Consider the following 14,816-nt stretch of genomic DNA (forward strand, 5'->3'; position numbering starts at 1 on the left):
TTTTTCATTGTTTATTTTGTTATATTGTACCGGTAATTTTTTACCTCATAGAGAATTTTCCAATCTTTCATAATCAGCAAATCGTGGGTTGCTATCTCCTTTAGTTTAAGAGATATTAATTATTGAAAATCGTCGAAAATAGTATCAAGCAACCCCCCATTGGCAATTTTTTCTTAAGAATTACAATTTCATCTCTCAGATTTCCGTTCTAACTATTCTATCTGATAGAGACTAGTCCGTAGATTAAGACGCTGCGATCAGATCCTAATTATCTCTTTTAGTTTACGAGATATTCGCGATTAAATAAAATGGGCAAAAATTGAAAAATGTCACTTTTTAGCACTTTTAGTCGCGTTTTTCCATCTTTTACTTTAGGAAATATAATTATTTTATATTTTTATCTGATACAGAATTTTCCAATCTTTCATAATCAGCGAATCGTGGGTTGCTATCTCCTTTAGTTTAAGAGATATTAATTATTGAAAATCGTCGAAAAAAATTATCAAGCACCCCCCCTTGGCAATTTTTTCTTAAGAATTAAAATTTCATCTCTCAGATTTCCGTTTTAACCATCCTATCTTATAGAGAATAGTCCGTAGATTAAGACACTGCAATGCGATCTTATTTATAGAACGAATTCTGATTAGTGTATTTTTTTAAATGAAACTGAGCGCTAATCTTTTTTAGATATATAAATTTAAAAGTTTTATTATTTCATTATGTTATTTTATTTAATTTAGTTGAATTCCTTATCAAGCCTAACTTGAAGATGATTGCACACGACATACGTCGTTCTTTGCATGTGGTACGTTTTTGATGGAAAATTACAGAACACTACAATTTGTCTCGATTGCATGTGAAGCTGTTTCACGCTCTCAACTCTAGATGGCGCTAGGAATACGGATTATTAATTTCTTTATCATTCTTTTCCATTTTTCACGTGTTCTATTTTCTTGCGAGATTTTAACTCTATCCGGTACGTATTTCTAATATTCCGAAATCAGTTTTAATGTAAATACTAAATTTTTGTGTGTTCTGTGGCGCGATTAGTTTCAGTTAAACTTAATTTTATGTTTTCTTTAAGTTTCTCTAACGAGTATATTCTGTATTTGCATGTACATTTTAATGTTAATTGATAGCACTTGGGGAAATGATTATAATAATTATTATATATTATAATATGTAATTTTTTAATGATTTTTATTCCGTGTTCCAGATCTATTTTAATTCTGAGGAAAAGTTGCCTAATCGCATGGACTGCATTCCAACACACTCAAGGCTCCTGGAGTATACTTAATTCGATCTCTAATTTTCATCATTTCTGAGTTATGATGGCAAACGGTCTGTAGTTTACGTTTCCTTGGCCTGATTTTAATTTTGTTTGCTTCAGATAAGAAGGAAAGCATTGTCTAATAGAATGAACAAAAGCCCTTAAATTGATCTCCAATTTTAACAATTTTGGTTATTTCTGAAAAGTTATGGTGGAAAACGGCTAATATCCTTTGCCTATGGCTTTTTATCCTTTAGCTTTGTTTGCTCAAGATAGGAGGGGAAGAGTTTTCTAATCCAAAAATACTGCAACTCCTGCACTCCAATGCGTGTGCATGCAACACTCCAACTCTCTCAATGTTCTGAAAGAGCCCTTAAATCGATATCAAATTGCAGTAAGTTTAGTCATTGTTGAAAAATTATGGTGGAAAACGGTCTGTATCTCGCATTTCCATGGCTTGATTTTAATTTGATTTGCTTCAGGTAAAAAGGAAGAAATGTACTCTATTTCGATACTCTAAATGATCCTTAAGAGCCCTTTTATTGATCTCCAATTTTACTAGTTTTTGTCATTTTTGTAATTTTATCATCGGAAATGGTCTGTACCTCGCATTTTCCAGGTTCGATTTTAATTTTGTTTGCTTCTCAGGTAACAGAAAGATTGAATGCACACCCTCAAGGTTCCGAAAATACCCCTACATCTTCGATTTCAAAAATTTCGTTCATTTTTGAAAAGTTATGATGGAAAACGGTCTGTATTTTGCGTTTCTCAGGATTGATTGGATTTCTGTTTGCTTCAGATAAGAGAACAAGAGTGGTCTATTCAAAAGCAGTACCGGCATTAGGCATGGCACGGTTGGGCGACCGCCCAGGGGCCCCGGACTTTAAGAGGCGCCGGCTCGCACTTGGCCGGTTTTTTCGTAGGGGTTTGAATTGCAGTTAGGGGCGACGTAGAAATCTCGCCCAGGGGCTGGTAGTGCTAAAACCGGCACTGACTGTAATATTGATAGATGTGCTTATACTCACTTGTACTTGTTGCTGTAGGAATTGTAGTTTTTTATTATAACACGCGAACGCGGTCTTACTGTAAGTTCGGAATAATTTTCTTAGATGCGGAATTTAATTTTGTATCTCTCTGCATCGAAATTTATTGAGAGAAAATTCCATAACGCGAGTTATATTGATAGTTGTGTGTATACGCACTTGTACTCGTTGCGCTAGGAATCGTAATTTTTTTATTATAACACGCGAACGCGGTATTTCTGTAAGTTCGGAATAATTTTGTTAGATGCGGAATTTAATTCTGTATCTCCCTGTATCAAACTTTATTGCCAGAAAATTTCGTAACGCGAGTTATATTGTTAGTTGTGTGTATACGCACTTGTACTCGTTGCGCTAGGAATTGTAGTTTTTTTATTATAACAAGTGAGCGCGGTCTTACTGTAAGCTCGGAATAATTTTCTTAGATGCAGAATTTAATTTTGTGTCTCTGCATCGAAATTTATTGCTAGAAAATTCCATAACGCGAGTTATATTGATTGTTGTGTGTATACGCACTTGTACTCGTTGCGCTAGGAACTGTAGTTTTTTTTATTATAACACGCAAACGCGGTCTTACTGTAAGCTCGGAATAATTTTCTTAGATGCGGAATTTAATTTTGTATCTCTCTGCCTCGAAATGTATTGCGAGAAAATTCCGTAACGCGAGTTATATTGATAGTTGCGGGTACACGCACTTGTACTCGTTGCGCTAGGTGTAGTTTTTTTTATTATAACACGCGAGCGCGGTCTTAGTGTAAGCTCGGAATAATTTTCTAAGATGCGGAATTTAATTTTGTATCCCTGCATCGAAATTTATTGCGAGAAAATTCCGTAACGCGAGTTATATTGATAGTTGCGGGTATACGCACTTGTACTCGTTGCGCTAGGAATTGTAGTTTTTTTTATTATAACACGCAAACGGGGTCTTACTGTAAGCTCGGAATAATTTTCTTAGATGCGAAATTTAATTTTGTATCTTTTTGTATCGAAATTTATTGCGAGAAAATTCCGTAACGCGAGTTATATTGTTAGTTGTGTGTATACGCACTTGTACTCGTTGCGCTAGGAATTGTAGTTTTTTTTTATTATAACACGCAAACGGGGTCTTACTGTAAGCTCGGAATAATTTTCTTAGATGCGGAATTTAATTTAGTATCTTTCTGTATCGAAATTTATTGCGAGAAAATTCCGTAACGCGAGTTATATTGTTAGTTGTGTGTATACGCACTTGTACTCGTTGCGCTAGGAATTGTAGTTTTTTTTATTATAACACGCGAGCGCGGTCTTACTGTAAGCTCGGAATAATTTTCTTAGATGCACAATGTAATTTTGTGTCTGCATCGAAATTTATTGCGAGAAAATTCCATAACGCGAGTTATATTGATAATTGTGTGTATACGCACTTGTACTCGTTGCGCTAGGAACTGTAGTTTTTTTTTTATTATAACACGCAAACGCGGTCTTACTGTAAGCTCGGAATAATTTTCTTAGATGCGGAATTTAATTTTGTATCGCTCAACATCGAAATGTATTGCGAGAAAATTCCGTAACGCGAGTTATATTGATAGTTGTGTGTATACGCACTTGTACTTGTTGCGCTAGGAACTGTAGTTTTTTTATTATAACACGCGCGCGCGGTCTTACTGTAAGCTAGGAATAATTTTCTTAGATGCGGAATTTAATTGTGTATCTCTCTGCATCAAAATTTATTGCGAGGAAATTCCGTAACGCGAGTTATATTGATAGTTGCGGGTATACGCACTTGTACTCGTTGCGCTAGGAACTATAGTTTTTTTATTGTTATAACACGCAAACGCAGTCTTACTGTGAGCTAGGAATAATTTTCTTAAATACGGAATTTTATTTTGTATCTCTCTGCATCGAAATTTATTTCGAGAAAGTTTCGTAACGCGAGTTATATTGTTAGTTGTGTGTATACGTACTTGAACTCGTTGCACTAGGAATTGTAGTTTTTTTATTATAACACGCGAGCGCGGTCTTACTGTAAGCTCGGAATAATTTTCTTAGATGCAGAATTTAATTTTGTGTCTCTGCATCGAAATTTATTGCGAAAAAATTCCATAACGCGAGTTATATTGATGGTTGGGTGTATACGCACTTGTACTCGTTGCGCTAGGAACTGTACTTTTTTTTATTATAACACGCAAACGCGGTCTTACTGTAAGCTCGGAATAATTTTCTTAGATGCGGAATTTAATTTTGTATCTTTCTGTATCGAAATTTATTGCGAGAAAATTCCGTAACGCGAGTTATATTGATAGTTGCGGGTATACGCACTTGTACTCGGTGCGTAATACCGGCATTAGAGCCTGGCGCGGTTGGGGGACCGCCCAGGGGCGCCAACTCGCACTTGGTCGGTTTTATTCGTATGGATTTGAATTGCAATTAGGGGGCGCCGTAGAAATCTCGCCCAGGGCGCTGGTAGTGCTAAAACCGGCACTGATCAAAAGGATTGCATTCGGACACGTTTCGGAAGTGCGCTTAAATCGATTACATTTTTAGCAATTTTGCATAATATATGCAAAAAGCATTCTTAGTTTATTTTATGGACGTGCGATGCTTGTATGTAAATAACTTCTTTGTCGCGTTCAAGGAACGTATCGCGCAAAATTGATAGTGACCTCGTGTTGTCGCTTGTAGCTGTGTCGCTGTGTGCAGTTTAGCGCACATGCAGTTCCATTCCGATCGTCGTATGAAGCGCGCGTGTTCACCGCCACTATTTCCGTTTCTTCAGATCATAAGTAAGTCAATTGACTTATATTTGTTCACAAAATCGACGGCATAAACTAGAATCTGGATGTGACTGGGGTTTTACAAGTGTTATGGTACGAGTGTTTATCAATCGCGGATTCATTTTCGGTTTATCTTTGTACGTGCGTGTGTCCGTCGGCTACGGTTATATTTTCGCACATAAGAATAAATTGGATTTATAATTAATTCGTGCAACTCTAGTGCCCAGGGACGAAGTTTGTGAGTGCCCAAACCATGGAGTTTGCAATATCTAAAGCGGAAGTGTTGGAGATGCGCGTATTCTAATGTAAGTCTTCACTGCTGCAGAATTTGCTTGCTGTTGATATTTTTTTTATTTAACAAAATGTGTGTTAAATCCTGTCAATAAAACACCATGTAAAATTATAATCTCATTCGTATTTCTTTGTGGTTTCCTCTTTGCCCTTTTCAGTTTTAAATAATATGGCATATAAATCGGATGTGTGTGCAGTCGATATAACATAAACTGTTGCTTGAATTGTGTTGTTGTTTTTAAAACATGTTAAAAGTAGAAACATAAATAGAAGAATCAAATAACAATGATAAAAGCACTCGGTGGTCGAGTGGAGACATGCGCCTGCTGGCATGCTAGCAGACACGGATCGAATCTCAGATATAGAAGGCATTTTTCTCAAATATAAAAATATCAGGTGCAATTTGGGTTGCATATATGAATTGCAACGAAATATAAGAGAAATTGAAATACAAGTGAAGGCAATAAGAGAAAAGTATGAAAGTAAGTGGAGAACAGAGAAATAGGAGAAGTAGAACAGGAATAGCAGAGATGAGTAGAAGACAGAAGGAAGAGAACAGAGAGTAGAGTAGAGAGGAGGAGGAGATAGAAGAAAGAGAACAGGGGAGGATCAGATTTTTAAATTTTTTGACCCGTGTCGTTAGACAGCCCACTCCTTCGATGTGTCCATTGCTCCCGGCCCATCCTACAGCTACGATGTCTCTGCGCTTCATCCCCGGAATTATCAGGCATATCAACAATTTTTATGGTGGGGGATCACCCCCAGAGAGAGGGAACTCCTTATAAGGACAATTCTTTTAAGGTCTTGTTCAAATATTTCTAAGTTTTGTTGCCCCAAAAGAGGTGACACTTAAAAATATTCTTACAAGTTCTGACCTGTACCTGAAATGATAGAAGGAGTACACAAATCATACAGGTTACCTTAACAATTTTTATAGAGGGGATCATTCCCTGAGAGAGGGAACTCTCTTAGAGACCTGTTCCTGAAATGATAGAAGGCGAACACACAAATCAAAGAAGTCAATATATCTTACTATTTCTTTATTAACAATAGAATACAAGTTTAGATTTTTCAAGTCAACAGAATACATGTCGCCATATTGATACAGGACTTAAGACCTGCTTAGCAGCGGATATGTCAGCAAATACTACTTCATAAAGTTATACCGGTATAATGAAATTAGTAAATAGCCAATTTTCTAGGTGATTGAAAATGGAAATAAATATACAGGGTGTTACAAAGGAAAATTTAAAGTGCCAAACAAAAACTCTCAACAAAACATGTAATATTCGTTTTTCACCCGAGGCTCCGGGAAACTAATCTACAGGGTGTCACAAAAAGAAAATTCAAAGGGCAATGACGAAAACCCTAAAAACAACAGTTGAAGCAAAATTTTCGCGGGCACAAAGGAAAATGAATATACAAGGTGTTTCAGAAAGAAAATCTCAAATTCCAAACGGAGAACACTCAAAACTTACAAATGCAGGCCATTTTCTACGTAGTGTTAGGAAAACCAATATACAGGGTTACAAAATTTTAGAAACTACAAGGGAGTCAATATTCACAACATGAAGACGGAAATTTACAAATACAGAACAATATTTTAATACGAAATCAAAGATTTTTCCCGAAATTCATCGAGAAATTGGGCAAACAGGTGCTATGAAAATAAAACATTCACATTTTATTATAGTTTATATATTTATTAATTGATGATAGCATCAACTGCACAAAGTAACCGACGGGCGAAGCATCATCTTAAATTGATAGAATATCCGGCGGAAAACATCTAAATTCACAGACGGCAAAAAGACGATACACATAATTATTTCTTTGTAAATATTAAGATGTACGGAAACTACAAAAACGAAAAACTATTCAACGTTTAAGATTTTACTAGGTCAACAAGAAACTTCTTAATTTATAATGATGATAAGAAGTGCAAATCGATTAAAAACGTTCACGTGTTCAGCGAAAAGATAACCGAGCCGACGGCTGACAGCAAAGTGAACGTGGTCGACCACATGAATATTGTCATTTTAATTATCTTCACATCATTTTAGAAACCGTGTTTGTAATAATTAAATCATGCATGTTATTTTTGGAACCGGGACTAGGAAATCTGATAGAAATGCGAAATTTATATCTCTCAAATTTAATAAGCAATTTAAGTTACACGTCTACCTAAGCATTGATGGGGAGATTTTCTATCGTGGAATATATTCTATCAACAGAAACCTCGCGCGCAGATTAACGGATACTTATTGCACACTTAAGAAGACTCTAACCGCCACAAATCATCACACAAAACACCCACAAGTGCCCGTTGCAAATATTTTGCTGATGACCGAAATAATACACGACGATTAAACCAATTACAACCTCAAAACGCGTGGCGCTTAGAGAGACACGTTCGCGGACCACGCGGTGAAACGACTGCCGTGTGCGCGGCGCGTAGCCAGGTTCAAGGCAGGTATGCAGCGATATCACGCGTCAGTCGCACAAAAAAAGTTGTTTGTACACAAACGTACTGAAACGAAACACTTACTTCAGAAGACGAAACTAAAATTTCACAACCTTGAACTAACACACATACACGAAATTTACTTTTACTTTCAATATTTTTCGGCATAAGGAATGAATTTATTGCTTTAAGGATGCAATAAGATTGAAAAAAACATGAATTTAATTTACCATTACAAATAAATAATTTATTGTATAAGTGTACTGTATAGTTATTACCTTAACGTTGTTTAATTGGTAATTACAACACCGCCCCTAATTTAAACATTCACTGTAAGAAATGAGAGTTAAAACATTGCGTATTAGTCTCTAAAAAATAAGGCTGAGACAAAACATATCGCTCGGCCATAAGTTAAATATCATATCTACCTACTAATATTTTAATAAAGCAATTATGTCTAATATATTGAATACAAATACGCAGAAATATACACCAAATGTTAAATAATTTCTCTGTATCAGTGCAACACTCGTCGGTGTAAACTCGCTCAAGATAACAGTTGTTTACGTTCGCGAAGATGTTGAAAAATAAACACGGACAAAACTACATTTACCGAGTGTACCAAAAACGCGCGGTTAATAAAATTGACATTAACTCCGAGTATTACAAAATAGAAAATTAGAAATTTTCCTAGATATGACCGGTTTTTAACAGCAAGTCTTAAAACATGCAAAAGACGAGCAAACTTTCGTGGCCATTTTGAGACAGTTAAGAACGAATTTCGCAAGATTTCAAGGGTGCACCTTAAAATAGGACTCTCGTGCTATCACATAAAGAAAAATATTTTGAACGGTTCGCGAAATATGACCTATTTTTCACCGTAAGTTTTGAAAAATGCTAGAACAGCGCAAATTTTCGCGGCCATTTTGAGGCAGTTAGGTCTGAAATTCGCGAGGTTTCTAGGGTGCATCTTGAAAAAGGACTCATGCTCTATCATATAAAAAAGAAATAACTCAAATATTGCAAAGGGTTTGCGAGATATGACCAGTTTTCCACCGTAAGTTTTGAAAAATGCTAGAAAAGAGCAAATTTTCGAGGCCATTTTGAGACAGTTAGGACTGAAATTGGCGAGGTATCAAGGGTTCATCTTGAAAAAGGACTCTTGCTTTATCATATAAAGAAGAAAAAACTGAAATATTGCGAAGGGTTCGCGAGATATGACCAGTTTTCCTCTGCAAGTTTTGAAAAATGCTAAAAAAGACCAAACTTTCGCAGCCATTTTGAGACAGATAAGACTGAAATTCACTAGGTTTCAAGGGTGCATCTAGAAAAAGGACTCTTGCTTTATCACATAAAGAGGAAATAACTAAAATATTGCAAAGGGTTCGCGAGATATGACCAGTTTTCCACCGTAAGTTTTAACAAATGCTAAACAAGAGCAAACTTTTGCGGCCATTTTAAGACAGATCAGACTGAAATTCGCGAGGTTTCTAGGGTGCATCTTGAAAAAGGACTCTTGCTCTATCATATAAAAAGAAATAACTTAAATATTGTGAAGGGTTCGCAAGACGTAATCCATTTTCCACGGCAAATTTTAAAAAATGCAAAAGAACACAATTTTGGCTACGCGCTTGTGGAACGCGATAAAAAAAACATACAAAAGTCCGATTAGCAAATTTGAAGGAAAAATATAATTGAATTTTAAACTTACGACTGCCGAGCTCATGGCACTCAAGACTCGCCAAGCGCTGCAAATAAATGAAAACAAATTGAAATATTTCAGAAGATTTAATATTATGCTCATATTCACACATCGGAGAAAAAACTTGCAATACATTCTGTTCTGTCTGTAACAATGATCTTATAGATGTTACTTACCCAAGTACTAATGGCCCTCTAATTGCAAGAAAAGCGCCTGGCAGTCTCCATACAAAATTGAATCTACTCGTAAACTCAACACTATTTAATTCTAAGATACGCGGCGAACAACACACGCCGACCGTTACTTGTTATTCGCAACGTATGGGCATTAAACGCACTTAATCACTACTAAACACTGCAGATTCAAGTTACAACTAAATAGTCGATTGATGATCGAATATAATGCATATGTAGAGAGGAGAAGTTCGATTAAAAAATAAAAATCGCACGAAATACGCGTGAATCACTCAACGACCGGCACAATACTGGCTGCAGTCCACCGATAGCGTATGCCGTAGCCGAGCAAGCATCGTCGCGAGAGTTTATGATAAGACTACCTACTGCATGAATCCCGCAGGCAAAAAAGTAATAGATGCGCAAAGCCGGCGGCGCGTCGATGGCACGCGAACATGTGCACGAATTGCAACAGACACTTTACCTGCAATCAAAACTAAACTATGGTGCAGCTACGTGCGTTGTATTCCGCTCGGTGAATGCGATAAAAGCACAGGTAACGGAATTGTGTCCCAAACTAATCTCGTGGCCACGTTTTACAATAAACATAAGAATAAGCAGTATAAATTTATTTTATGATTTTTAGTTCATGCTAGTGCCATCTATGAATAACACAGACGGAATTAAGATTATTAAAAGCAATAATAAATTAAAATTGGAAGGAATTTCGTATCAAATTTTCAATTCTTGAGAAAAGAAATAAATGCTGATATGAATTTTAGGGCACTTTCAAAGGACTTAGACACTAAAAAATGTCATTATATTACAGAAGAACTCTTTAACTACCAACCAAATAATAATAACAAATCTAAAATTTCTAAATTATTACTAATGAGACAGAGTGCTTTCCACACAATGTCATAGCAATTCCTAAGAAATATTTCTAGCTTTTTTCAATGAGACGTTAAACGGGAAATCTAAGAGATGAAAGAATAATTAATAACAAAAACGGGCAAAGGGGGAAGGGCTGCTGCGTCATGTTTTTTTTGACTATTTTTGGTAACGTGTATCTTTTAAATTAATAGCGTTAACAAGAAGCGGATAGAAGATTATGAAAGGTTGGAAAATTCTCTATCAGGTAAAAATAATTTAATTTCCTGGTCTAAAAGGTCCAAAAACAATTTATATTTTATGAACACGACTCACATTTACCGCTATCATTGTACGATGCCCTGAATCGAGTCGCTTCTACCACTACCTTCATATGGTGCCCTAAATGGGAGTCACTTCTACCGCTACCCTCGTATGATGCCCTGAACGCGAGTCACTTCTACCGCTTAAGATTTAGAATAAATTAGGGAACAGACACAATTTTACTTCAGTTTATAATTCCTTCGCCTGAAGAGGAAGGCTTAGCCTTCGAAATGCACATCGCGACAAATCAATTTTTTGTGAGACGGTGTTTTTGAACTTTTATTAGTATTACATACACACAGTGCAATTAAATAGTGTCAACATATATTTAAAATAAAATTTACGAAATACGAAATGTTTTTTTTCTAATAATTTGCTTTGAGTAAGGTATGCGACCACCGATGGATCAATGTTTGTAAATATACAATTAAAAGGTTTCAATTATTTTGACCGATTGTTAAAAAAATGGGAATAGATGTAACGGATTAATATTTAAAGTAAAGTGCTGCCGCTTGAAAATATTGCAAATGTAATAATCTCGGACGGAATCTAACAAGTGGAACATTGTGGAAGATTCAGCGCCTTGTATTATAATAGCAAAACACCATTCACGCGCTGTATATCGAAATACGTTGATTAAAGGACCCAAAAAATCGTTGACATACAAAAATTGCTGTTGCTCTACGCGTAGTAAAACAGTGTACTTAAATACATTGACATTTGATTGAATATTACTCGACTTACCGAATCCGGGGATTAGTCTGTCTATATGGACGCAGCGACGGCAAGCGGCTGTGTTTGCTCTGTAGCCGGCAACATCAACGGGAACCGTAGCGACAGCAGTGTTGAGCGTGGATGAACGATCAGTGAACACAATAAATAAATGGCAATTACTGTTATTAAAGTCGGTAGTCCAAATCCAGGGCATCTCACTTGACACTTAACACTTCACATAGAACTGTCTAGTCTAAAAACTATGCACACGTACTGTTGGTTAATGGCGATAATTGTTGACTGATTCCTACTGACCGGTAATGTTGAACTGCTTGCGGTGCCAAGAGCGCGGATTGCACAAACCACAGACGGCAATAGAATCCCACTCTCCACTCTACCTGAACGGATAAAAAAAGTGGTTTGTTTATACCTGTATGATGATAAGAGTGTGAAATACGAAACAATGACACTACAATTTGTGCTACTCGAACACAAAATATTAGAATAAACTATAGTAACGTGGAATATATTTTATTCAATCAATTGAAGTTTACAATTAGCAATTGGCAATAGTAATTTAATTTACAAGTTGAAGTTCAACTGCAGTGCTAAGTGTATTCTTACACATACTGAGGAATGCCCTTTTAGGGAAACATGTACAAATTAAAATTAAATTTGTAACACATACACACACGCACACGTTCAAAATTCGAAAATTAAAACCATAACCGAGAACGAAGTGATTATACTACTACTATAAAACTAAATATTAGGACTGAACATACTATATGATGAGTCCAGAACGTTTATAAGCATTTTAAATGGCTCTAATAATTACAAAGTATAGCACAGAACACATTCATAATTTTTCGTTATGATTCTGTTTTGTTCACTTGCGAAATCAATGTTTGTGTCTCCTTCACTTTCATTTCTTGCATTTGATCATCTACTATGCGTCTTCCCCACTTCTGTCTTATCCAATAAACTACAGGACTTATAGCATCCGGATTTACCTTTGGATCGGTAACGTTTTGTGTAAAATAGGATATTACTACGCCAGCAACCATTGTTATCATCGCACCAGCGAATGTATAGTAATAATGTGTAATTTTAAACAAAACAAATATGTCGTCATCATTTATTTGTATATTACTATAAAACAATCAACATTAGTATTAAATATACAGATCATATTATAATACTACCTTGAACTTGTTACTCCTGTAACAAGTGTTGAATTACATCCGTCAATTGACACTGGTTTGGCCGGGTAACGTATACGTCCATTGAACTGATAAATTTGACTTACACCTATAATAAATGTCATGACCGCCAAAGATGTTAAACTTCCAAATAATGCCCCCTGTAAATTTCATATTTACTAATATGAAGTATGTTATACAAATATTAATTACCTTTGAATTAGCAACCGGAAATAACATTCCCAATGTAAACAAACCCAATAGCGGGCCATTAGTTATGCTACTCAGTGCAATATTAATTGGTACTATACTGCCCATGTGTTCAACTACATACACCATGAGTGTGCTGATCAATCCAATAATAACAACCATAAATTTGAGTATGTTACTGATTGTCTTCTGATTCGTGTTGGAAGGAACAAAAGGACTCACAAAATCTTCGTATATTGAAGCCGCCAAACTGTTCATGTACGCCGACTGGGTACTCAATGCGGCACTCAAGATCCCTGACAAGAACAGGCCAGCTAATCCCGGAATCACTGTGGCTACCTCCATTACGTAAAATGGCAACACCTGATCATGTTTTTTGATTTTACCAGCTGTAAACGGATCACAGCGGTAGTAGTTTGCATACATGACCAAACCAATACCAAGCACCAGAGTTATAATGACAAGCATCCCAATATTAAATATTGTAATAGCTCTGAAAACAAATTTGTTGGAATATAAATAAAATTAATACTGAATTAGTACAAAAACTTACATTTTTATGTCTTTTCTTGACGGTAAAGATAAAAACTTCTGAACAAAACTCTGATTGATTGCAGCATAACATAGACCTATAAAAATTGATCCAATTGATGTGGCAAAAACAGTGTCCCTTTTAGTAGGGTCCATGTCAAAGTCGAAATCCAAACGTTTGCTCTCATCAGCCCTCTTCCAAACTTCCCCAAATCCTCCAACCGAGTTTACTCCTTGGTAAAAACTCCAAGAATTGAACCAATCATTACCACAAACTGAAGAGTATCCGTCCACACCACGGCTTTTAAACCACCTATTGTAGTGTAGATTATACACACACCACATACTACTGGTGGAATGTAATGGATGCTTGTGTGCGTAGCTATAAACAAAAAATATTTAGTTTATAAAAGGAACACTTAAATTCTGAAACTCGATTACCTTGAGCAAGGGCCAACGCTGGAATGTACACAACAATAGGAAGATACAACACAGTGTTGATAGTGTAGAGTCCTGAAGAGAGGAGGCGAACCTTTCTGTCGAAACGCAGCATTAAATACTCAAAGGCGCTCACCACTTGCAATTTATAAAATACTGGGATATAGACATAGTACGTAATGATGCAGACTGGTAAAAACATGATGGCATAAAGGTAATACGTTGTCCCAAAGCGATAGATGTCCGTTGGGACGCCAAGAAGTGTTATACCGGAGATATTACTAAAAATTAATATATTAAACCTACTTGTGATTATGTTTTAAATTTTCTTACAGTACCTTGCTACTAATGATATTCCAATTGGAATCGCTGACATTTTCTTACCCCCAAGTAAGTATTCATCTGCGCTGTCTTGATGACCACAAAAACCAAAATATAAACCGATCAGTAAGCTCATAGACAACATCAAGAGAAACAATCCATAGTCGATCCATGAAAATGTAACTTGTATATTTTCATAAGAGACATCGCTAAAATTCATGGCAGACAAATATCGTCTAGGAATATAAAAACAACTATTTCAAACTAACATACTGTGATGTGATTTTACGCGGCTTATTTATATTATCGTATCAAGCAGGTTGATGTCGCTGCAAATAAAGTGCCTTCATAAATTTAACTGTTTGTTTTGGCAATCAAAGAAAATGTAATTATGTTCAGTGACGGATTTTCACTTTTCTGTTTTATACTCCAAAGTAATTCATAATTTTATAAAATAAATTCTGACCCTTATCGTTAAGTATTAAATTTTCCTCTACGTAGCTTAAACTAATT

General features: G+C 35.9%; 1 protein-coding gene and 1 long non-coding RNA gene across 2 annotated transcripts in view; one reads left to right on the top strand and one right to left on the bottom strand.

Annotated features, from left to right (window-relative positions):
• LOC135795318 (uncharacterized) overlaps window positions 1-2,966 on the top strand; it is a 32,955-nt gene extending 29,989 nt beyond the window's left edge. Inside the window, exons 4-5 of the long non-coding RNA XR_010549062.1 lie at window positions 1,217-1,341; window positions 1,391-2,966. This is a non-coding gene — a long non-coding RNA (uncharacterized lncRNA). The remainder of the gene's footprint in view (window positions 1-1,216; window positions 1,342-1,390) is intronic.
• Window positions 2,967-12,116: 9,150 nt separating this feature from the next.
• LOC135795491 (sodium-coupled monocarboxylate transporter 2-like) lies at window positions 12,117-14,540 on the bottom strand. The gene is given in 7 exon segments (XM_065307183.1): window positions 12,117-12,753; window positions 12,807-12,964; window positions 13,017-13,506; window positions 13,567-13,786; window positions 13,789-13,926; window positions 13,986-14,263; window positions 14,321-14,540. Coding segments are annotated over 7 exon segments (1,767 nt in total). The 5' UTR covers window positions 14,524-14,540; the 3' UTR covers window positions 12,117-12,473.
• Window positions 14,541-14,816: the final 276 nt, after the last annotated feature.

The sequence above is a fragment of the Atheta coriaria genome, unplaced genomic scaffold, assembly GCF_025399875.1.
Source record: "Atheta coriaria isolate IRGN ID8LTWV9N9 unplaced genomic scaffold, Caltech_Dcor_3.1 hic_scaffold_7_pilon, whole genome shotgun sequence".
Classification (NCBI taxonomy): Eukaryota; Metazoa; Arthropoda; class Insecta; order Coleoptera; family Staphylinidae; genus Dalotia; species Dalotia coriaria.